At 43.1% G+C, this 23,775-nt stretch overlaps 1 protein-coding gene and 2 long non-coding RNA genes across 5 annotated transcripts; 2 read left to right on the forward strand and 1 right to left on the reverse strand.

Annotated features, from left to right (window-relative positions):
* The first annotated feature begins 7,501 nt into the window (after positions 1–7,501).
* Positions 7,502–8,281, forward strand: LOC117443647 (uncharacterized). Of its 2 annotated transcripts, none has more exons than XR_004551700.2 (3): positions 7,502–7,560; positions 7,752–7,904; positions 8,194–8,281. It is a non-coding gene; the product is annotated as an uncharacterized lncRNA (long non-coding RNA). The 2 variants fall into 2 exon arrangements; XR_004551702.2 differs by having other exon boundaries at positions 7,511–7,565.
* Positions 8,282–8,307: 26 nt separating this feature from the next.
* Positions 8,308–9,307, forward strand: LOC117443637 (uncharacterized). Of its 2 annotated transcripts, none has more exons than XR_011642843.1 (3): positions 8,308–8,326; positions 8,846–8,949; positions 9,111–9,307. It is a non-coding gene; the product is annotated as an uncharacterized lncRNA (long non-coding RNA). The 2 variants fall into 2 exon arrangements; XR_004551698.2 differs by having other exon boundaries at positions 8,846–8,945.
* An 8,888-nt stretch (positions 9,308–18,195) lies between these two features.
* LOC117443617 (calcitonin gene-related peptide 1-like) lies at positions 18,196–20,022 on the reverse strand. The gene is made up of 3 exons (XM_034079525.1): positions 19,937–20,022; positions 19,599–19,730; positions 18,196–18,358 (listed from the first exon to the last, which is right to left on the reverse strand). The coding sequence occupies exons 1-3, from the start codon at positions 20,020–20,022 to the stop codon at positions 18,196–18,198; spliced, it is 381 nt and encodes a 126-aa protein (XP_033935416.1).
* Between the last annotated feature and the right edge of the window lie 3,753 nt (positions 20,023–23,775).

Below are 23,775 nucleotides of genomic sequence, written 5' to 3' on the forward strand. Positions count from 1 at the left end.
CCAAACCAACCTCAGTCAAACTGCTTCAACAGTTTCTTGGTTTCGCCAATTTCTATCGGCGCTTCATCAGGGACTACAGCAGAGTGGCGGGTCCTTTAACCAGACTCACTTCCCCCACAACTGGCTTTTCCTGGACCCCAGAGTGCGATGCAGCCTTTTCAGAGCTAAAGAGACTCTTCACCACTGCCCCTGTGCTCATCCACCCTGATTCCTCTCGCCAGTTCGTTGTGGAGGTCGATGCCTCCAACACCGGGGTAGGAGCAGTTCTTTCCCAGCGCTCGGAACGAGACCAAAAATTGCATCCTTGTGCATTTTTCTCTCGCCGCCTCACCCCAGCTGAGAAGAACTATGACGTGGGTAACAGAGAGCTGCTGGCTGTCAAACTTGCCCTAGAGGAGTGGAGGCACTGGCTGGAGGGAGCTGAACTCCCTTTTATTGTATGGACGGACCACAAGAACCTGGCGTACATCCAATCTGCCAAGCGCCTTAACTCCCGTCAGGCTCGATGGGCCCTGTATTTCGGCCGCTTCTCATTCACCCTCACCTACCGTCCAGGGTCACGGAACCTCAAGCCTGACGCCCTCTCTCGCCAGTTCGCTTCCGATGGACCAGCTGCCAGTCCAGACACTATCCTGCCTGCCTCCTGCGTGGTAGGGGCTGTTACCTTGGAGATTGAGTCATTGGTCAGGGAGGCCCAGCGGGCGCAGCCTAGCCCAGGTAACTGCCCAGCTAATTGTCTTTTTGTGCCTACCCCTGTTCGCTCCAAGGTCCTGCAGTGGGCACACACACCTCTCGTTTCTCATGTCATCCTGGTGTCCATCGCACACTGTTCGTTCTCAAACAACGCTTCTGGTGGCCTTCCATGGCTCAAGACACCAGGGCCTTTGTTGCTGCCTGTACAGTGTGTGCCCGCGCCAAGTCCTCCCACCAGCCTCCCGCTGGCCTGCTTCGCCCACTGCCAGTACCTAGTCGCCCTTGGTCGCATGTGGCATTGGATTTTGTTACTGGACTTCCACTTTCACAAGGAAATACCATCATCCTAACTATTGTGGACAGATTCTCAAAGATGGTACACTTTGTGGCTCTTTCCAAACTTCCCACTGCCCGAGAGACTGCAGATCTTCTGGTCAACCATGTAGTTTGACTTCATGGGATCCCCACCGACATCGTCTCTGACCGGGGCCCCCAGTTCATTTCCCACGTTTGGAAGGCCTTCTGTCAGGCTCTGGGAGCATCGGTGAGCCTGTCATCTGGCTATCATCCTCAGACGGACGGGCAAACAGAACGGGCCAACCAGGATCTGGGGTCGGCCCTTCGTTGTGTGGCTTTCAAGAACCCTTCGTCATGGGTCCCACATCTGCCATGGATCGAGTATGCCCACAACTCCCTGCCAAGTGCAGCCACAGGTATTTCACCTTTTCATTGTGCCATGGGTTTCCAACCACCTCTGTTTCCAGCCCAGGAAGAGGAAGTTGCTGTTCCCTCCGTTCAGACCCACCTTCGTCGCTGTCGTAAGGTGTGGAGGGACACCCGAGCAGCCCTGCTCCGCTCCGCTGCCCGCAACCGCCTCATCGCAGACCGCCACAGGACCCAGGCCCCCAACTACTTACCAGGTCAGAGTGTTTGGCTTTCATCCAAAGATCTCCCACTCAAGACAGAGTCAAAAAAACTTACCCCACGGTATGTCGGTCCCTTCATCATCGACTCCATTATTAATCCATCTGCAGTCAAACTCAAACTTCCCTCACACATGAAGGTTCATCCAACATTTCATGTATCTCTGTTGAAACCTGTTGCCAGCAGTCCTTTGTCTCCTCCAGTGAGTGTTCCCCCACCCCCCCGCATCATCAATAATCATCCAACGTACACCGTCAGGCGATTGTTGGACGTTCGTCGCCGTGGAAGGGGATTCCAATATCTGGTGGATTGGGAGGGCTATGGTCTAGAGGAGAGGTGTTGGGTTCCCCGGCGAGACATCGTGGGCGCATCTCTGATACGGGACTTCCACCGGGATAACCCTGGAAGACCTGGTAAACCTGGTAGACCGCCTGGAGGCATCCCTTAAGGGGGGGGGGGGGGTACTGTGGTGGTTGCATTCTCCAGCCACCTTCCTTGTGTGTGTGTTTTCCCTTTCCCTGTCTGTGTGGGCGTGGTGCCTGTCACTCCTGGCTCCCGGCTCAAATCTCCACCAGCTGCAAACAGTTGAGCACTCTCCACTGCAACACACCTGATTCCCATCAGCCATTACAGATGGTATATCAGCGGAGGCTCCACAACCTGTCAGCGCCAGATCGTTGTTAAACCCCAGTGGTAAAACTCTTAGCCTTCTCAGCCTTCTTATAGTATAGTGACTATTTTCGCTACACCTGAATTTATTCTTACCTGTTCTTCTTGTGCTCCAGGATTACGCTTCAGTGGATTACGTTCCAGTGGATTAAAACTCCGGAGGATACTCTTCAATGGATTACGCTCCAGTGGATACTCTCCAGCCGGATTATCTCCTCCAAATAAAACCTTTATAACACACTGCCGTGTCCTGCGTTTGGGTTCTCTCAGATAACCGTAACAACGACATCTTAATTGTATGGTATTTGTAACAATATTCCCACAATCACCACGAACACGGCTAAAGCTAAAGGGTCAAGTACAGTAACTACGACTAACTAACGTTGTAGCCTCTATGGTTGTAGCCAGAGCCGTATAATAGAAGAGTTACGACATCTCCGTTCACTCCAATGGACCACTTTTTTACAGCAATGGCGGATCGTGGAGCCTCTCAATCGTTCCCCGGAAGTTAGCACCAAGGCTAGCAGAGCTGTGGAGTTGCAGCATAATAGACCGTTCGTGATGGACTTTTAAAAGTAAGAAGAAGTTTAAAGATTTATATTGCGAATATTATCAGTACATCTGATTCAAATGAACATGTGTATGAAAGGATGTCAGTGGATTATCCCTAAATTAGTAGATTTAGGGAACGTTTACAGATAACAGATTAAGCTAGGATACCGATCAAGTTAGCAACACACGTTGAACAGCCTTTTAATTGTAAATTCCGTTCTCTTAATGTCATTTCGTCCAACGTTGTTGAATTAGAGAAGAGGGGCTTCTAAACGGGATTGTATGTGGGGGTGGAGGGAGTTAAATATTAGATAAATATAACTTTGGTGCGTGTGAGAGTGAGTGTTTTTAGCAGAGCCATATTGTGTCCTTGTGATTATGTTGATTATTACCCGTCTGTATAATGTTGCAGCTCAGCTGATTTTGGATTGATGGCAAAGGGAGAGGGACTTAAGTGAGAGTGAAAACACAAGGTAAGTTTAATACTACTGTTTTATATAAGTAAGCATACTAAACATGTATTCTATCACTGTATTATGTAAGTAATCTTGTTAGTAACCTACTGTATGGCAGGTGGAGGGGCAGTGATGTTACAGGTGGAGGAGCAAAACTGCAAGACTGCAAACTCACAAGACAGAGAAATCAAAGTTTGTTCTCCACAGAAGAGGTTGATTTCACTTCAATTTTTTCATATTTTCTAAAGATGTGGAAATGGCACAAAAAAAAACTTGAGAGCTGTAACCAAGACAACTGTAACAACATGAGTAGAGAGCCACCAAGGTTTTTCAAGTCCCTCTCTTACTCCATTTTGCCAACCCAAACTTCCAGGTACATGACGGGAGACCTTGCTTGTTTTTGTTGTTTGCGCTCCTCTGGCTGGGTGCTGACAGGTGGAGGGCAGTGATCCCTTCCCTTCTTCCTTCAATCTTTGAGACTAATGTAAGTAGAAGACATGGCACTGTAAATGTTCGAGCATTTAAAATATTATACCACTTAAAAATAAGAAATATTACTTTTGTTACTAAGAGTTCATACTTATTATACCTGTGTCACCTTTCACACTATCGCTGTGATCATGAGCTATGGGCTTTGTAGATACAGGGGCCCTTCTCTTTTTGACCACAGGGCGATGCACGAAGATGGTGGGTATAGCCTCTGCTCTCAGCCTAGTCTTGCCCTTTTTTGTCTTGACAAACGAGTGACTTGAGGTTACTTCACACACAGAACAACTCAGTTTTGTCTGCCCACATACATATTCCATAGTGGTTGAATACACAGTATTAGGAAACACTTTATACTTACTGGACATGTTATACTCATTACATACTGTATATAAAATATGACCAAGAATGTGAGACAACTTTATAGAAATTCATATCACATCTGTTACTGATGCCATGTGTCATACTTTGTTAAACTCACAAATAATAAAGTTCCATAACTTCAGTTGGGAACAGAGACCACACCTTATCTCCCCAAGGCAATTTCCCATCCAATAGGTGTGCTATATAGGTGTGTATAACCCTTTCTCCTGTCTGTTACTCGCTCTTTCAGCACAAGAACCAGAGGGGGATTCAATGGAACCTGAATACCTGCACTGAGACCCTCACCCAGCACCCTGAGTCTCTGCCCGTAGCTCACAGCCAAAATGCGAGTGAGCGAGGGAGAGAGAGAAGGGCGCACCAGAATCTGGTGCTAGCTGCTCTAACGGATATAAGAAGAGTATGTTTCTACAATAATGTGGAGGGAGAGTCCTCTCCAGTCAGACTGAGAGGCTGATAACTACAGCTCAGGGAGGTAAAGGACTCTTGAGTGTTTAGATAGTTCACTTTAGTCTATATTCAAACAGTTTGGTCACAATTTATGTAAACACATATTTCCAAGGCTCTCCTTTATAATTATTGGGATAAACAGGTTTGAAATCATTCCAATGCATAATATAGGAGAGTAACCAAAAATATCCTTTAAAACTGGAGAGATACAAAAAAAAAAAAAAAATAAATGTTAAGGTAAAATAAGATATGAATGAACAACACAAATAAAATAAGTTACATTCATTTGTTATTGGCTATGGTAGGTTATTAGTTAACTTATGTTCACATACTTATTTGATTACATCCACTTGCATGTGTGTTCTGTGTTCACCTCTGCATGTGTGTTCTGTGTTCACCTCTGCACGTGTGTTCAGTGCCGTGTGTCTGGCAAATAAAGTCAAGACCCCCTAAAAAGTTATGGTTTATTTCATTTTAAGGATGAGCACCAAGCAACATCTCCAGGTGCTCCTTTGAGAACCAGGGCAAAAAAGTTATGTGCACCCCTGATTATAACCACTTTAGGCCATTGTCTGTGCGCACTTGTACAAATCAAATGTCTTATGGGGCGCCATCCACTACTGTAGTCTTTATTTGTGTGCGTTTGTTGCAAATATTAATTAAAATGAGGCTGAGCCCAACTTTGGTCCAAAGTTTCCACCCTTTGAATAGACGATCGGCCTTTTTTTCTTTGTTGGAGAAAGTTATGTTTCTTTGTATCGAAGTAGCTTTCCAGTTGATAGCCACATCCCTTGCTGACCTTTTACTGCTTTCCACGACGATTTTGAGGGGTTTTTATTTGTCCGCATGCATACCGTTCCCACTGAGCCTTTTTCAACTAATCACCACGAAAAACGATTTATAACCAAACCACTGTATTGACTGTTTCAAAGTTCTATGCCTGGAACTCAGTGTGCGAACTATACCACGGTCACCGGGGGAGCCGGGATTTTTTTTTTTTGCGGGGTGGGGGTAAATGCTGATCCGTGCATTAATAGCAACAGCACAGACATAGGCCTATTATAAAGAGAAAATCTGTTGCACACGGGGTGGTGCCACAGGTCTACATTTACATGAAACGTCCCGATGGATCATGTTCATGTCAACAGATTTCCCGAGCATTTATGGGCTACGCAAACTTCAATCAACTTGATAATAAATAATCCACGGACCACCAATGTAACGTTTGACTGTTTAATTAAATCAACTTAAAATGTCTCAAAAATGTGATCCACTCACTCCACTGTTGGCTGGTCCAGCCAGCCGGCGGCCGCGGGACCACCGCAGCAACTTCGCCCCCCCCCCCCCCATCTCGAGCAGCAGGCAGGGAGGAAGAGGAAGAACAGGTGGGGTGGTTATCAGCAGCATCATCGTCATCTTTTTCCACATCTCCTTCGACCTCTACTATGATAGTTGTAGTCATCAAGTTAGCTTCTCTTGGCTCGTCTTCTTGTGTCTCTTCAGCCCCCAAGTTAACGTTAGCTGTCAAGTTAGCACTAGCACTGACGTTAGCTCCCTCCTCTCTCGGTTCTGTTGTAGCAGCAGTCACAACGTACGATGTGCTACCACCAGCTACATTCGGTTGGTCTTCTTGATCAGGTTGTTTGGCCGTCTTTTTAAAGAAATTGCCCAAGGTATGTTGTTTTTTGTCAGCAGCAGCAACAATGCCTGGTAAACATGCAGTGCCAACTAAACGAGCTTGTGAGTGAGTGGGTAGTGGGTGGAGCTGCGGGCAGCGTGCAAGCAGGCGACACTTTTTTCATGAATCATAAACTCTAAATATAATTTTATTTTACACCTTTGAAAAAAATAAACCATGCCCAAAATGGAATTTATTTGGTCATCTTATCAGTATTTTAGAGAGCTCCCCCCAAATTTCACAAACCCAGAGCCCTAGAGATACTAAGAGTTACGACACTCCCATAGACCTCCGTTGTAAAAAATGGCGGCGCCTACTTCCGGGGTATGGACATCGAAATAGTTCAAAATATTGTCATTTGGGCGTTGGACCTCATTCACTTACATTACGGCGCGTCGATTAGTTCCAGAGGTAAGTTGCTGAAATATCAAACTCTTTTGAATTGTCAACTGTCTATATTGTATCAGAGGCCCTTTATGATGCTTATACTGGTCTTCATTTGTATATGCACAGCGTAATTATCTATATTTTATCTTGGTTATTACAACCCATTTTGCTAACATTGCCTGCTAGTTAGCTTTGATTTGAAGGTAAGATTTCAGTAATGAATCGCTAGCAGCTTATATATCAATGATGCTGGGTAACTAACAAGCAGGATTTAGATTGATTATGTGTTTTTATTGTTATTTTGGTTTTTATCTGCTGAACCTGACCGTGTCAGCCATCCTTAGTCGGCTTTTTCTGTATGATATGACTTAACTGCTAGCACTAGTAGAAATGAGGTGGCGTTTGTGATAAATATTTCATTTTGGGATATACTAACATTTCATTATGTGACATGTTGACTGCACTTAGTTTTTTTTGGTACTGTTCCGTGTTAACTTATCTGTACTGTACAACTAGCCTAGCGCTACTTTTTAATGCTTGATGGCATGCTAGGATAGATTCCTTTGTATTGTAATATACACACTAATTTAATGATTGTTCTTCAAAGGTATTATTCAGTCTTAAAAATATAATAGTCTACTGAATAGGCTACTCTACAGCAGTGAATGAAGGATGAGCCTAAAACATGGTCATGCATCCAAAATGTTTATTTTTAAACAAAATAAACACTTTAAAAAAAATAATTAGCACTTTTTTTTATTCAGCCTCATATGTCAGCCTCATATGGCTGTTGCTGCTGCTGCTGCTGCTGAAGGAGGGGGCTGCTGCTGGAGGCTGCTGACGGAGGACCGGGAATGGAGATGCCAAGTACATCGATGGCAACGAGTAAGGTCTTTGGCAGTGGCCTAGATGTTATGACCTTCGGTGCAGAGGTCTGTTGGGTCTTCTTTGCCTTCTTACTCTGACTCTTGCTGCCAAGATACCCTTTATGTTTATCCTTTCTCTCAGCCCTGATGCACTTTGATGCAATCCTTAACCTCAGCCTGATGTATGTTGAGAGGATTTTTTTTCTTCAGGTCATGGCATGAGGGCAGGTTGCTGTCCAGCAACATGGCTTCTTGTTCCAGCTGTGACACTGCATTTGAGGACTCCATGAGGGAATCGCTCATCCTCACACGGAACAGCTGCTCCACGTTCTGAACAAGGGTGAAAACCTCATCTGATGGACGGTAAAGTGCACCACTTTTAAATTATTTTAATACCAGCAGACCAGCTCTCTCATTTATATCCTGTAGTGCCACAACAGAACCTTAGTTGTATTGCTTTTTTCACGGTGTCTTTCCCCCACCGTATCCCACCTTTTTTTGATTGCCCAAGTGCTCTAATTTGGTTTGTGTTGAAGATTTTTTGAAACTTTAGATTAATCAAATTGTGTTTTTTTTTTAATGCCGAATGAATCCTCTTCTGGTTTACCAGAGCCCTCTCGGCTCTCTTTCTTAGTAATCTCTCCCTTCTCAGTTGCCTCATTAGATCCTCCACGTGAGCCCGGTCACAACTGGCCCTTGGCAGTCTGGTCCCTGGAGCACCTGACCCTGGCAAACTGGCCTCTTCACAGCTGACCCCTGACTGGCCCCTGGCACACTGATCTCTGGTAAGGTGGCCTCTTGATTGTCGGCCCCTGACATACTGGCCCCTGGCAGTCTGCTGACATCTGTCTCACTCTCTCTGTCTGTGATGTCCCTTTCATTCCCTTGGAACTCCACCTCAATATCTCCCTGAATCTCTGTAACAATAACAAGGCAATTGCTGTTATATGTGTATGCTGCCTTTACATGTGCACCTATTGTCATTTAAGGGTACACTATACTCCTACAGTATAGTGACATTCCTCTAAGTTCGTCTATTGGCAATGTTACAGTATGAAGAAATCTGTAGATGATCTACATGTGGTATATGAGTCTTCAGAGAATCCCTGAACCCTGGTAGTTTTGAAGCTGTATAATCTGAAAGTTGCATTAGGAGTGTAGTCTATCCTTGAATTATATAACATGGGAAACATTGTTAGCTTCATATATCATACCAATGTTTGATGTGCAGTAATAGGTGTGGTCATTATTCCTGACAGCTGGAGGCATACTCCTTGATGTGAATTTTCTCCTTTTCGGTTTAGGCCGATGTATAAATACTGTTGGAACAGCATCTGGCCTCAACCTCAAATTTCCTCCTGATTTGTTGCCAATATATTGGTCGTCTTCAAAGTGTACCTGTGGGTAGGTAGATTTGATCAGTTTCCCCTGCACACTTCAAATGTCATTGAAGAGTCATAATTCTCTACACTTGGAAATATGATGCCCTTTAAAATGTTAATAAGTCATGTCACCTCTGTGAACATTACTTACATGACAGAGTTTTCTGCTGTTGTTGTCCTCTTTCAGACACAGGTTTTGTCTGTTGACCATTGCCATCCATCTCTTCCTTCGCTCTACGTCCTTAGGGAAGCCATACATCCGGAACCCCTTCTCGGATCGATTAGAGCACCCAAATGCTATGTATGACAACTGATCTATTAAAATGCAATATAAACGAAAGTGCCATAATATTTATTGTGCAAACATTTTAACATGAATATTGCTATGTCCTCTGTTCAGTCTTCTCCCAACTGTATTCTCTCCCCTTATTCACCACTGTTCCTATTCTTGCTCTGCTTTTTAGGGCCCAGGAAACCGATGAAGAGGATGTCCCTTTCACAAAGGAACCTTCTTGTTTTTTTCAAAATGATTAGGCCCCTGGATGCCCTAGACTAGAGTTCTGTATTGCTTTTTTGTAAATAGTTGCTTTTTTGTAAATAGTTGTTTGTAAATATTGTTATGAACCGAGATACAGGACGCAGGACCCAAAAGCAGGATTCGGAGACAGATGTCCAAAAATAGAATGTTCTTTAATCACAAATTAAATCGTACTTTCACAAAAAATAGAAAGTAGATAAAAAGCCAAAACAAAGTTGTACAGCAACACAAAAACTCACTTGACAAAAGGTCTAAATCCCAAGGTAGGTATCAGGAGTCAAAAGGCCTGGGTGCTCACGACATGAAACATAACTAAACCTAACATATCTGTCGAGTCACAACATTACCTGGGGGGGGTAACATCCTAATCTGCCTGGGCCGTCAGGAGACGTCCCTAGAGGGGGGCTCTAGGGACGTCTCCTGACGGCCCAGGCAGATTAGGATGTTGCCTGTCGAAATCCCTGATCAACTCCTGATCCACAACGTAGCGAGACGGGATCCACATCCTATTCTCTGCTCCATAGCCTTTCCAGTCAACGAGGAACTGCCTGCCACGTCCCCTTCTCCGGACTGCCAGCAGTTTCTTTACTGTATAAACAAGGCCACCATCAACCATTCTGGGGGGTGGCGGAGGTTTAGTTGCGGGCACCAAACTGCTTTCCTTGACAGGCTTGATCTTCCCAACGTGGAATGTAGGGTGGACCCGCAGGGATCTGGGGAGTCGCAGGCGCACAGACACAGGGTTCACGATCTTCGTTATTGGAAAGGGACCAACAAACCTGGGGGCTAATTTTCTTGAAGCGACATGGAGGGGTAGATCTTTCGTGGACAACCACACCTTCTGCCCAGGCTGGTACACTGGAGCTGGCCGGCGGTGTCGGTCAGCCCCCCTTTTCATTGAAGAAGAACTCCTTAGAAGGGTTCGACGGGCAGCCGCCCAGATGCGATGGCAACGTCTGACCAGGGCATGTGCAGACGGGACCAAGACCTCCTTTTCAGTCTCAGCAAACACGGGTGGTTGGTAGCCAAAGACGCACTGGAAGGGAGTCATACCAGTGGCAGAGGTAGGAAGAGAATTGTGGGCGTATTCCACCCAGGTTAGATGCTTGCTCCATGATGAGGGATTCTGAGCCACCAAGCACCTCAGACATGTCTCCAACACTTGATTTAATCTCTCCGTTTGTCCGTTGGACTGGGGGTGATACCCAGAGGAGAGGCTAGCGGTGGCTCCAATGAGACTGCAGAACTCCTTCCAGAACTTGGAAACAAACTGTGGGCCCCGGTCTGACACAATATCCCTGGGAAATCCATGTATCCGGAACACATTGACCATCATAATTTCTGCCGTTTCCTTGGCCGAGGGTAGCTTGGTCAATGGAATAAAATGAGTCTTTTCCAAAAAACGATCTACCACTGTTAGTACAGTGGTCTTACCTTGAGACACCGGGAGTCCAGTAACAAAGTCCATGGATATGTCAGACCAGGGCCGTTGGGGAATGGGCAACGGCTGCAGCAACCCAGCCCGAGGCATGGAAGAGGTTTTGCTGCAAGCACAAACAGGACAGGCATTCACATATTCACCAACATCTTTAGCCATGGACGGCCACCAGAAACGCTGCTTAAGTGCGAACATGGTTCCTCTAATCCCAGGATGACAAGTGAGCAAGGACGTGTGAGCCCAGTGAATGATCTTGGAGCGTAAGGGCACTGTAACAAACAGCCTATTAGGCGGACACTCACTAGGTGCTGGACTCTCAATATTTGCTTGCTGCACCTCTTTTTCTATCTGCCAAGTTACCGCTCCTACCACACGGTTCAGTGGTAGGATGGGTTCTGGTTCCTTGGCAGCAGGCTCAGGGTCAAACAGACGGGACAAGGCATCTGGCTTGGTGTTCTGGGAGCCAGGTCTAAATGACAAGGTAAAATCAAAACGACTGAAAAAAAGTGTCCATCTAGCCTGGCGTGAATTCAGTCTCTTAGCCTTTTTCATGTATTCGAGGTTCTTATGGTCTGTCCATACCAGGAACGGCTGAGCGGCCCCCTCTAGCCAATGTCTCCACTCCTCCAAGGCTTGTTTCACTGCCAGTAGTTCACGATTTCCCACGTCGTAGTTCCTTTCCGCTGAGGACAACTTACAGGAGAGAAAAGCACAGGGATGGAGCTTATTATCCTTTGCAGCCCACTGAGAGAGAACTGCCCCCACACCGAGGTTAGAGGCATCCACCTCTACCACGAACTGTCGAAGTGGATCTGGGATGGTGAGGATGGGAGCAGAGGTGAACATCTCCTTTAGAGCTTGAAAAGCATTAGCAGCTTTGGAGTTCCATTCAAACGGGACATGAGGAGAGGTAAGTACATGTAGCGGGGAAGCAATATAACTGAAATTTCTGATGAAACGTCTATACAAATTTGCAAACCCCAGAAACTGCTGTAGTTTTTTCCTGTTGACAGGAACTGGCCACTCGGCCACGGCACTGACCTTGGCAGGGTCCATCTTTAGTTGACCGGGGGCAATGATGAAACCCAGGAACGATGTGGTTTGGACATGGAACTCGCACTTCTCTGCTTTAACATAAAGTTGGTTCTGTAGCAGGCGGTCGAGGACTTGACGGACATGCTGCTGGTGGGTTATGTTGTCAGGAGAAAAAATCAAAATGTCATCAAGATATACAAACACAAACTTATTCAGGAAGTCCCCCAACACCTCATTTATGAGGGCCTGAAATACTGCCGGTGCGTTTGTCAAGCCAAAAGGCATCACTAGGTACTCATAGTGTCCACTAGGTGTGTTAAATCCAGTCTTCCATTCGTCCCCCTCCCTGATTCTCACCAAATGATAAGCATTCCTTAAATCCAGTTTGGTGAAAATGTTGGCGTCTTGCAAAAGTTCAAAGGCGGAGGAGATGAGTGGGAGAGGGTACCTGTTTTTGATGGTGATTGCGTTCAGAGGGCTGTAGTCTATACAGGGCCGGAGTGATCCATCTTTTTTGTCTACGAAAAAGAAGCCCGCTCCCGCCGGTGACGAGGAAGGGCGAATGAGTCCGGCCTGCAAGGAGGTCTCAATATAATTGTTCATGGCCTCCCTTTCGGGTCCGGAAAGAGAGTAGAGGCGACCCTTTGGAATTGGGGAGCCAGGTACCAAGTTTATTGCACAGTCATTAGGCCTATGTGGTGGCAGGGCAGTGGCTCGGGCTTTACTAAAAACCTCCTTTAGGTCCCAATAGCAACTGGGCACCTTGGACTTGTCAGGGAAATCTTGCTCCTGTACTTGGATAGCCTCAGTCATTTCTGTACATGCAATCCTTCTTGCATGGGGAGTGTTGTCATCAGTCTTATTGTCTCTCAAACAGAAATGCTTGCAGTCCTCTCCCCATCCCTTAACTCTCCCAGATCTCCAGTCTATGTGTGGGTTGTGCTTGACTAACCATGGGTAACCAAGAATAAGTGGATGCTGAGCAGAGTCAAATAAATGGAAAGTCATGTGTTCAGTATGTGTTGCATTTACGGTTACTTCAATGGGCATAGTACAATGGGTAACGGTAAACAATAACCGACCATCCAGAGCAGAGGCCTTTAACGTTTGCGTCAAAGGAATTACCCCACAGTTCCACAGTTCCACTTCTTGGCCAACCCCCAATCCATTAAACTTTCATCCGCACCAGAGTCTATGAGAACCCCCTGAGTTAAAACATGTCTGTCTATTTTTACTTGTACCTGTGTCAAGGTACGAGGAGGGAATCCAGATGACAGTCGGCTCACCAGGGTCCTCCTCGTCCCTGATGAGCCCGATCTTTTGCTGTACATGAAGCCAGGAGGTGCCCCTGCTCCCCACAGTAAAAACACCTGCCCTCCTGAATGCGCCGAAGACGTTCTTCCGGAGTCAACTTAGCCCGACCCAACTGCATGGGCTCCTCTGAAACACTAGGGAGCACTCTTCTCTCAGGAGGAGTATCGGTAGGAGGTCTCCAGGCGGGACGATGGCTTGGTGTGTCCCCTTGGTGTCGAGGCAGACGTGCCACACTCTTGAACCTTTCTTTTTGTCTTTCGGCCAGTCTATTGTCTATTCGAACTGCCAGTGCAATGACAGAATCCAAGTCTTCTGGGAGGTCCAAAGGTATTAACTGGTCTTTAATGGAATCCGAAAGACCAGACAAAAAGGCGTCGAGCAGTGCTGCAGAATTCCAGCCACTATCTGCTGCAAGGGTCCTGAACTCAATGGCATAGTCCGATACTCTGCGCTGACTCTGCTTAATCTGCATCAGTGCTCTGGCTGCCTCCCTTCCAGGAGCCGTGCGATTAAACACCTTGGTGAGAGTGTCTGTAAATACATCCAGAGAATTACAGGTAGATGAATCTCTCGCCCATTCGGACGTAGCCCAGGCCGCTGCTCTCCCCGTTAAGTGGCTCACCATGAAGGCCACTTTGGAGTGATCAGTGGGGAATGCAGCAGGGTTATATTTATAATGGAGATCACAATGAACAATGAAAGGGCGGCAGTCACCGGAATCTCCGGAGAATCGCTCTGGAGATGCCAGGCGGTGGAGCATGGAGTGGCACATGGTCAGCTGGAACAATAGGTTGTGTGAGCAACAGCAGGGTGCTGAGGGGATGAACCAGCTTCCAGGTGAGCGAGGACACGGTGCAGCTGTTCGGCAAGGTGATTCACCTGAGTATTGACTGAGGCTTGAAAGTTTTCCTGACGGCCGGTCAGTTCCCTCACCCCCAGGTTGATGGCGCCCAGCTGCTCCTCATGCTGGTGTAGTCTTGTTCCTTGAGCTCGCAGAGCTATCTTCACTGTCTCTGAATCCGCTGGGTCCATATTTTGTTCAGTTCGTACTGTTATGAACCGAGATACAGGACGCAGGACCCAAAAGCAGGATTCGGAGACAGATGTCCAAAAATAGAATGTTCTTTAATCACAAATTAAATCGTACTTTCACAAAAAATAGAAAGTAGATAAAAAGCCAAAACAAAATTGTACAGCAACACAAAAACTCACTTGACAAAAGGTCTAAATCCCAAGGTAGGTATCAGGAGTCAAAAGGCCTGGGTGCTCACGACATGAAACATAACTAAACCTAACATATCTGTCGAGTCACAACAAATATTTGTAAAATGCCCCCACCCACAATTGTTGTTCGCACAATTATGCTTGTGCGAACAACAATTGTGGGTGGGTGCTTATTGTGCTGCAGACGTTGAAGGACCTGAGTCTCCTGAGGAAATACAGGTGAAAGGTGAGGAGAGGTCATCGCTTGGAAGGTTTTATATCCTGCGGTGTCTCAACAGAACTTAATATGAATTGCTTTATTGTCTCGTCGCTGGATCACCTCCCCCTGGAAAAGTGGCCTCGTCATTTTAATTTGTATTGTTGACAAACCTGTTTGTGTTGCTCTGTTGAACCATGGTTCAAAAGTACTTTTTTTAATATATATATATTTACCATTCAATAACGCAATCGCTGCTGTCTGTCTGTCCCATAGAAGAACATGACAGCGCAGCGCAACTATACTACGGACGTGACTGACCTGACGCTAGGCTTGTTTGAGACAAGCAAGACCTGCGCAGACCTGCGCAGTTGCGATCAACGTCTTGCTAGTGCGTTGCATGATGGTTAGTCAGTTTGTCTGACTTGCTCTGGAGGCTCGCCCACATGAGACTTTGAAATCTCGCGGGACAAAGACGCCCGCAGCCTTGAGAGCGAGGCGAGGCGAGTTGGCGCAGTTGCTCTCCACGAGCTGCGGAAGCGAAATGCTTGATGGGAAACGGCTCGCTGGTATCTCGAGCTGAGCGCTCATTGGTGGTTTTTACCACGTGCTGCTGATGAAACTCTCCAATTGGCTGGCAAAAGTTTGTTGTTGTTTTGTGTCAGTTTTACGTCGCCACATCCATTCCCATTTTTCATTATTGTTCCACAATGTTTATCATCATGAAATTAATATCTATATATTTTATACTATACTGCTTACCGTTTTCATACTTTATATATCTTAGCATATTCATACACACTGTTCATACTGCTCACAGGCTGATATCTAGTGTATTCATACCCCACTGTTTATTCATCATTCAATTCATTCTATATGTTGTTCTGTAGATTGTGTACATTACTTTCCACTTCACTGCTTGTTGCACCTGGTTAGAAGCTAAACTGCATTTCGTTGTCTCAGTACCTGTAATATGTGCAATAACAATAAAGTTTCTCTTTAAGTTAAACCAAATCATTAAAATAAAATCTATTGTAATGTACTGATTTGGTTTAACCTTATTTATTGAATACATCATTTAAAATGGCAAGATTAAATCAATTTCCGCCATTGCAAACCCAGCCAGTCAAGCCGACTCCGAGTCCGAGCTGTCCGACTTAAGACGAGCTTTTTGACACCTCCCCCGGCTGCGATCGGCTACTCTCGTCTACTTTCGAGGCGAGCCGCAATGTGTCTCAAACAAGCCTAGTGACAGCAACATAGCCTGCTTGTGCTACCACACTTTCCCCTGAAAATATCGTTAAATAACGAAACTTGTAAATATTGCCAATCCATACAAAGTGTAACCACATCATGTAAATATGAAAGCAATCTTTAAAAAATAACAGCGTTGGTTTAATATATGACTATTTTGACCATGTTTCTGCTGTTTTTGCCATAGAGAAGCATTGCCACGGAAGTGCGTTTTGAACTATCCCGGCATACATAAACCACGTGACCGGCTGGCGGCGACATCAAAGAGTGTCGTAACTCTTATCTCTCTATGGCTCTGCACAAACCATGTTCCCAGGGGAGCTCATGTCCCCTCCAGTTCGCACCCTGCTGGAACTGTGCATGAGTGACAGCAGGTGCAACAGAGAGACAATGTCCCGCCCTCTTTCTTTTATAAGGTAACTATTAAAGGTGAGCTCCGCCATTTTCCCCCACCTGTTCACAAACAGTAGGCCTATGGCTTTGAAGGGAACTGTGTGCTAATTTGCATCAGTAAATGTTAGTTGTGTTTGTTCTATTATTATATTATGGGGTTATTCTCTTTCCTTATAGCCTACCTACACACTCACAAACTCATGTGTCAAATGTAATAGATCTCTTCTCAAACACTTTATACTAATTTAAATCACAATAACTGCACATTTGTTACAGGTAGCCTATATTATGATTATTATGAATTGAATAAAATGTACGGCATTACATTTGTGGAATACTCTTTTACTCTCTTCTTATTGAAGCTCTAGGTAACCAACAATTGAACATATCAAATTGATTTATATTGAAACATCTGATAATGAAATAATATCAAATAAGATTTGACACCTAACACATTTTTTAAAGAAACATTCTTTAATCTTGTTTAGAGATGATCCAATTGTGTATGCATAGTCAATGCAATTTCTCCTCTTTGTTTCACGGAAAAATGATTGTTATAAATAGCATAGCTTGATTTTGTACATGTTGTATGAACTTTTTTGAAATGATGTTCACAGCGTTAAACACCTTTAATCACTAAATCAAACAAAAACAAAGTAAGCCATGAAAGAATAATATAGCTAAAATGTATTCCATTCCATTTCACAATTATTACAATATTTAGAATCATAAGTACATTTTTCCCGATAGCGTTATGTACAATAATGAAATATAACGATGTGTTTACACCAAGGCACAGGACAGCCACAGTTAAAGGTTTTGTTTGAAGACATTCAGTTTGAAACACTGTACTTCAGATACAGATCTGACGACTAGTTGAGCCAAAGCCAAGACAAGGAAAAAAACATTATCGTCCTTCTTGGCAAAAAACAAATCTTCTCAACAACATTTATGTTATGCTTTTTCTCCGTTTTATAAGCACAGGCAACAAATTATCATTACTGACTATAACTTTCTGAAAGCAAGAGATCAGTCTATGTTTTATGCAGAATACTGTACGTTCTAGTTTCCAAGTGTTTGCAGGTAGATGATGATGCAGTTGTTGCTCCCTCAAAGCAGGCACTTCGTCCTAGAGAGCCAAAAATAGACAAGAACACAATAAAAACATGTTCATCTAATGAAAAGATTTAGAATAGTGAAATATTTGTACAGTACATTTGGTTTCATTACACAGATTCACAGAACAGTGAAGAGAAAGAGCTATACAAAGTATGGGTAACATACAGGGATCAAGTTATTTTGTTGTGGTAGACTTTTTTGGACTGCCTGCAAGGCTTGTAACAAACATGTCACTGCAGGCAAATTGTTTTGGTCAGTGTGTGATATTGAAATGATCACATTATAGTAAGATACACTTGAGAACTTCCAAACTTACTTCAAACCATTACAATATTAAATCATAATATCTCATTCCAGTTAATGCCAAACTAAGGTACCTATTGCTGTAATTCTATTATTCCAGTTGTTATATCCATAACAATCACTTGCACAAATCAGTAAAGTTAACACTTGGATCGTAAACAGTACTGCTTTAGTTATACTTAAAATATCTGTTTCCATGGTACTGACTACCTTCACCAATCGCTGCATGTGGACACAAAGTGATATATTCGACAATAATATATTGAGAGATTTCCCATGATAACCATATCAATGTCATGAATTGTATTTAGAAATAAAAAGGTTTCCACTGAATTTAACTCTCAAGTCTCCAAACACAATGATTTCATTAAAATCACTTTTAGTATAAGCTTTACGTCCAGCCATTAAACAGATCTGAAAGCACAGAGTTGTAACATACCATGTGTCTGCTCTTGTGCTCACACAGGGCCGAGCCGCTTTCGTCTGCCAAACGCCTTGGCCCCCACGTTGGTGGGAACAAAGTTGCTGTGTCCCAGTCCTCCTGTCCGACTCAGGAAGTCAGCCAAACGGTGGGTCACACAGGTGGACGTGTTGCATCCCCGCTTCTGTGCTGTTGCATTACTTGTAAAATTGAAAGACAATGAAAACATTTGTTATGACATTTAAGATCAGGCCAGATATCTGCATGGCATATGTTGAACACTATCGGTAAGTATCAACTACAAGTTAATCACAGTAAAAATGCGTAGATAAATATTTCAATAATTTGTGTGTGTGCATTATAGGCGGTCATGCTTACCCTTTTCTTCTTTCATTTTTTTTTTATTCAAATATGTTTTTAATCTTGGGTGAATAAAAAAGAGCTTCCATTTTTTAGATGCATTTATTAAAGTGAAAGCATAGTTGTATAAGGAGAAAACAATTATTTACCACTAGAAAGGTTTCACGCTCTTTTTAAAATTGTATAGGGATATACAGTTAAATGTTCAAGTCTCTGTCAAAATCTAATGACTGCAAGTGGAAAAATAAATCAAGGACGTTTCCATGAAGTTAGTCAGACAAATACAATCCACATGCATCAGCAGTCCTGTGAACAGATAGTGCTGGATGAACGAGCAAACATTAACTCAGATGAATAGGTGGGCTAGAAAGTGAGAGATTTAGTTGTAAGTATTGCCATAGTTTTCATATTGCTCAGAGAGACTTCGCTTCCCAGGCGTCCCTGCTCCCACGTTGGTGCGTGGATAGGTTTGTAGTTTATGAATATCCTGGGATAGTTTTCCCAGCACACAAGTGCTTAAGCCGGTGCAGCGCTTAGACATGGGTCTATCCAAGCTGTTAGAGACAAAGACAAACATGCAGAGACAGACTTACAGAAACATGCATTCAGATAAATATTAATAATTTCATGCATGATATTTTTTTTCTAAATTGGCGTCAGTGAAATGAATGTAATGTCTTGAAGGCATGCTAAAAGATCCAACAGGCATGTAAGGAAATCTTGTTAATCAAATTATTGTATTTGACTTTTCATGATTTCTTCAGTTTCATGTTATATCCATCATGCATGTTCTTTTATGTACTTTGATAGCATGCTCTGTTATGTTTTTGACAGACACATAATTTAATGTAATTCTAAATGGATAAATGAATGAATCACTAACTGCAGTCCATGCATTAAGCCTTAATGATAGTGTGCATTTACATGAACTCTACTGTATACCTTCATCATTAATAAGAACCAAGAATTTGGAGCTGCAGGGCTTAAACACAAAAGTGTGTTATATGTTGGATAGATAGATAGATAGATAGATAGATAGATAGATAGATAGATAGATAGATAGATAGATATAACCCACACCTGTTTCCGTCAGGTGATTGGTATTCTTGGTCAACTGAAGTTATTTGCAAGAATTCCTTGATAGCTCGGAGTAACTTCTGGGCATCATCATTCGATAGTGTGACTCCATCTGACATTAACTCCTTACTAGTTCTGAAAATACACATTCAGCATTAAGACATTGAATGCTAACCATATGTAATCTCACATGCAGTAATTGCTCCTTTTAGAAACGTAGAAGGGACTTTCATTTTTCAGAAATAATCTTTAACACAAAATATATTATCAGACACAATCACAATGTATTTAAAAAAGTGAAATATATGTTATACTTTTAGGAATAATGCTACAACTCTTACCTGGATGGAGCTGCCTGTGAGACGTATATCTGACAAATTATTAGCGCATAGGCAAGAAGGAGGGTCCAGAGTTTCATCATTATCATGATTGCCTGTAAAAACACACAAAAGGTAAAAACATTTTGTTGCAAGGAAAGGTTTTTAAAGTTATAGTATGTTCTGTTTCATCATGTTTTTAATCTACTGCACACATTCACAGCCATGTGCATCTCTGTCCCTCTCTAACACTTCCTCTCTCTGCTGAACTTGCAGAGGCAGATAGAAGAGTTATTGGTGATATGCTGACACTAAGCATTTGCAAACAACCATAACAGCAGCTCTGTCCATTAGGATAATTAACTGCAGCCTACCAGATAACGTCATCAAACCAGAACAACCACATATTTTTTGTTAGCAACCATCTTCTTTATTTAGTCCTTACCTTTAAAAAAAAAAAAAGCACATGGATATTATACAGTTACAGCCTAATTTGCACAATCATTCTCAATCAATCCTCTTTAGTCTGTACTCACCGTGAGATAATGTATCTGCTCGTAATGAAGAATTCAGTGATAGTCTCACTTGTGGATCTGCTGAACACTCCCCACAGTGCAGGGTTTTATATGTTCCCAGTGGAATCCTGCATTAAGTGAGTGAGCACTTGATCATAGTCTATTGGCCAGTCAAATGTTTTACCTCAAACCGCTAGCCAATCCTGACATCCTACGTCACTTACAGCAAGCCAATGACAGAGTGTGTATGTAAATGATATTAATCCAATGTGTTTAATTCATAAAAAATATATGAGGCATTTTGATCAGTTGGTAGCATCCTTTGTGGTGAAGTCTTTTTTTAAGTTGGATGCGTGGGAAACCAATGAAAAAAAATCTCCCTTTCATAGTCAATGCCTCATGCTTTTAAGAATTAAAGTGTTATGTGCATGTGGACACACCCTACTGTAAATCCCCTGATATTAGAGGCTTTATTATTATAATGGTCAGATAATTAAATCCTAATTCGACAGAGCCTCTTTTATTAAAATATGCCAATGTGATTTTAATTGCAGTACCATTTCTAAAGTGACTTATAGATCAAAAGGGATAGGGCCATGAGAGGAATGGGTGTGTAATATGTGTACTCACAGCCAGGGAAAAACATTTAAAATACCATCAAATGTCACTGTATTTAAAAAGACAGTCGATCTTCACAATGGAGTCATGTTTGATTATATTTTACCAGGAAGCAATGAGAACACTTTATAAAACAAACTTGGGACAGTCTTTCTTGCAGTCGCTTACTAAAGATGCATTGTTTTTTGTGTGGCAAAGGGGACAGGGTCAGACAACCGTTCCACCAAGAGACACTTTACAACAAAATTCTGAATAACACAACACTACAAATTAAATCCACAGCTGAATCATCAGCTGTGACTCAGTTTAAAATAAATGTGTTAATTTGTTCATCAATCAAATAGATTTTATCTTCATACATAGATGTTTCTGCGAACAATTCTGGTCTTGAGTTCACCTAGAGTTTTTATCCTGCTAGTTTAAAAAAAAATATTTGGATTAAATCAAATCTCCCTTGTACTGTAATAGCATAGTATGGCATTGAACTCTCCAGGAATATACTAAACTTTCCCAAGAGTTCAGTAGTGTCCATCCGGTTTCTCCTGGCTAATTACTGGGCTGTTTGTTTCTGGCCATCTTGTAATCCCCCTTATGTAACAGTAATGGATGATGGATCATAAAGCTCCCTGCCTCTCAGTTAGGTCTTGCGTCACAAGGAAACTCATTAGTTTGGATGAGCCTTTTAGTACAATTGAGCAGACCTGCAGGCTTTATACCAGAAGCACTAAATTAGTCTCCAACAGCTCCTTATGATGTCGGAAAATGCTTGTGGAAGACTAGAGACTTTAGAGGATCCAAATATACACACACATTAGTATTGCCTTGATGTCATCTGAAAGAAATTATAACCTCATATATATTCTTCTTTTACCTAACGGTACGTCCACACATCAGCTTTAGACGAATCTTCCACCGCTTCCAACGCTTCTCTGCCCATTGACTTTGAATGGGGATGACGTCACTTTGCCTCGCTTTTCGCCGAACTGCATTGTGGGGGAGCGAAGCGAAGATTTCCAGGATTTCCAGGATTCAAAAGTTGAGCAATGTTCAACTTTTGAAGCTGAGCTGGAAGCGTCAGCCAATCAAATCACGTTTATGCAAATCTGACAGTAGAAGCGCTAGCCAATCAAACCGCGTGTAAGCAGGGAGAACCAGACCGCAGTTCATTTCCTCATATTCCAAACGAGAAATTACGGTAGCAAATCACCCGGTTCTTAACGACCAGAACTATTAACGACCAGAACTATTAACGGGATACAAACCGGAGGAACCAGGCATGGAGGGAGGTGGCAGAGATAGTGGGTGAAACTGGTAGGTGTTCGCCTGTTTGGGGAGTTTATATATATATATATATTGCTCGCATAAAATCCCCGGGGTTTTTTGCTTTGTATGTCGGGGGCGGGAGATTCATGTGATTGGTTGTTGGTCGCGTTGCTCGCAAAAAATTCCCAAGCTTTCAGATACGCCCAACTCCAAGATTTTCAAGATTTTTGAAAAGCTGCTGTGTGGACGTACCGTAACTATCACCTAGCATGCAATGTCAACACAGACGGGGGGCCCATAAGATACAATTTCCCATTTTGGATGTCAGTCTTGTTGCTTATCTCCAATAAATATTTTAAATACAAAATCTAATCTTCACATAAACCAAATCACTCACCCTAATAAAATGGATATCTATTCTCTCATGACAATTGCCACCTCAAACGAGCCAAAGGCCAGCATACAGTGAAAAGGGGAAGTTCAATTCAAATGAAACATTCTCTGAACTCAAGCTGTTACTAGGGCTCGATGCCATTGCCTGCTTTGACCTGGGATGAGAGTTGATGCAGAGAAATACAATTCCAATGGGAACATTATTGTCAAGAATGCAATTATCTCACACTGCTTGCATTGCTTTATGTTGGCCCCAATTGGCCCGGAAAATTAATTGCAACACAGGAGATCATTCATGACAGAGAGGGCGACGTTATGCTCAGTGCTCATCAGTAACAGTCTCAGCTGACTAAGGGTGCACGTGTCTTTTCCCAAAGAGATGCAATACTGTTCTTGGCTGAGTATAAAAGGCCCATAGAGCTTTCTTCATCAACAAAACTTTATATTATAACAAAAATCAGCAATAGTTGACAATCACCCAGAATAATCCCAGTTATAATAAAAGAAAAGTTTGAATGGATCATTACAAAGTGAAAAGGGGACATCAAATATCTTGACCTACTTGGCCATTATATATTTTAAAAATATTAAAAAAATGCTCCTGGTTCAAGAAAGTAGACTGAGCCTTAATGAGAGAATAAGAGGAACCTAGATCATTTTAATTAGGAGATAAAGGCCTGCATCTTACATTTAGCATGACCACTTAACTCATCACAGCAAAACAACAACAGAGCCTTTTGAAATGAAATCTCTTGTCATGTTGTCAGTCCGATATTCATCTTTTTCTTTTGTCAATAATAAGACACAAGTTCCAAAATCCTGCATTAGTTAATGAGGAACTTCATTGCCAGAGTTGTGGAAAGTATCCTAATCACTACATAGCATTAAAACAATACAGTGACGCTGGCTAATGATGAGAACAAACAGCAACTGGGTGGAAAACCTTTAATGGAAGTGAAGTGACTGGAAACAGTTTGCAGATCAGTTTCTGTTCCTTCAAAAAGAACATTACATAATCAACAAAGCTCATGGAATTATAAACCTGAAGTGAAGTATCCATTAGCCGAGGGATTT

This window comes from Pseudochaenichthys georgianus, chromosome 3 (assembly GCF_902827115.2).
Source record: "Pseudochaenichthys georgianus chromosome 3, fPseGeo1.2, whole genome shotgun sequence".
NCBI classification, from domain to species: domain Eukaryota; kingdom Metazoa; phylum Chordata; class Actinopteri; order Perciformes; family Channichthyidae; genus Pseudochaenichthys; species Pseudochaenichthys georgianus.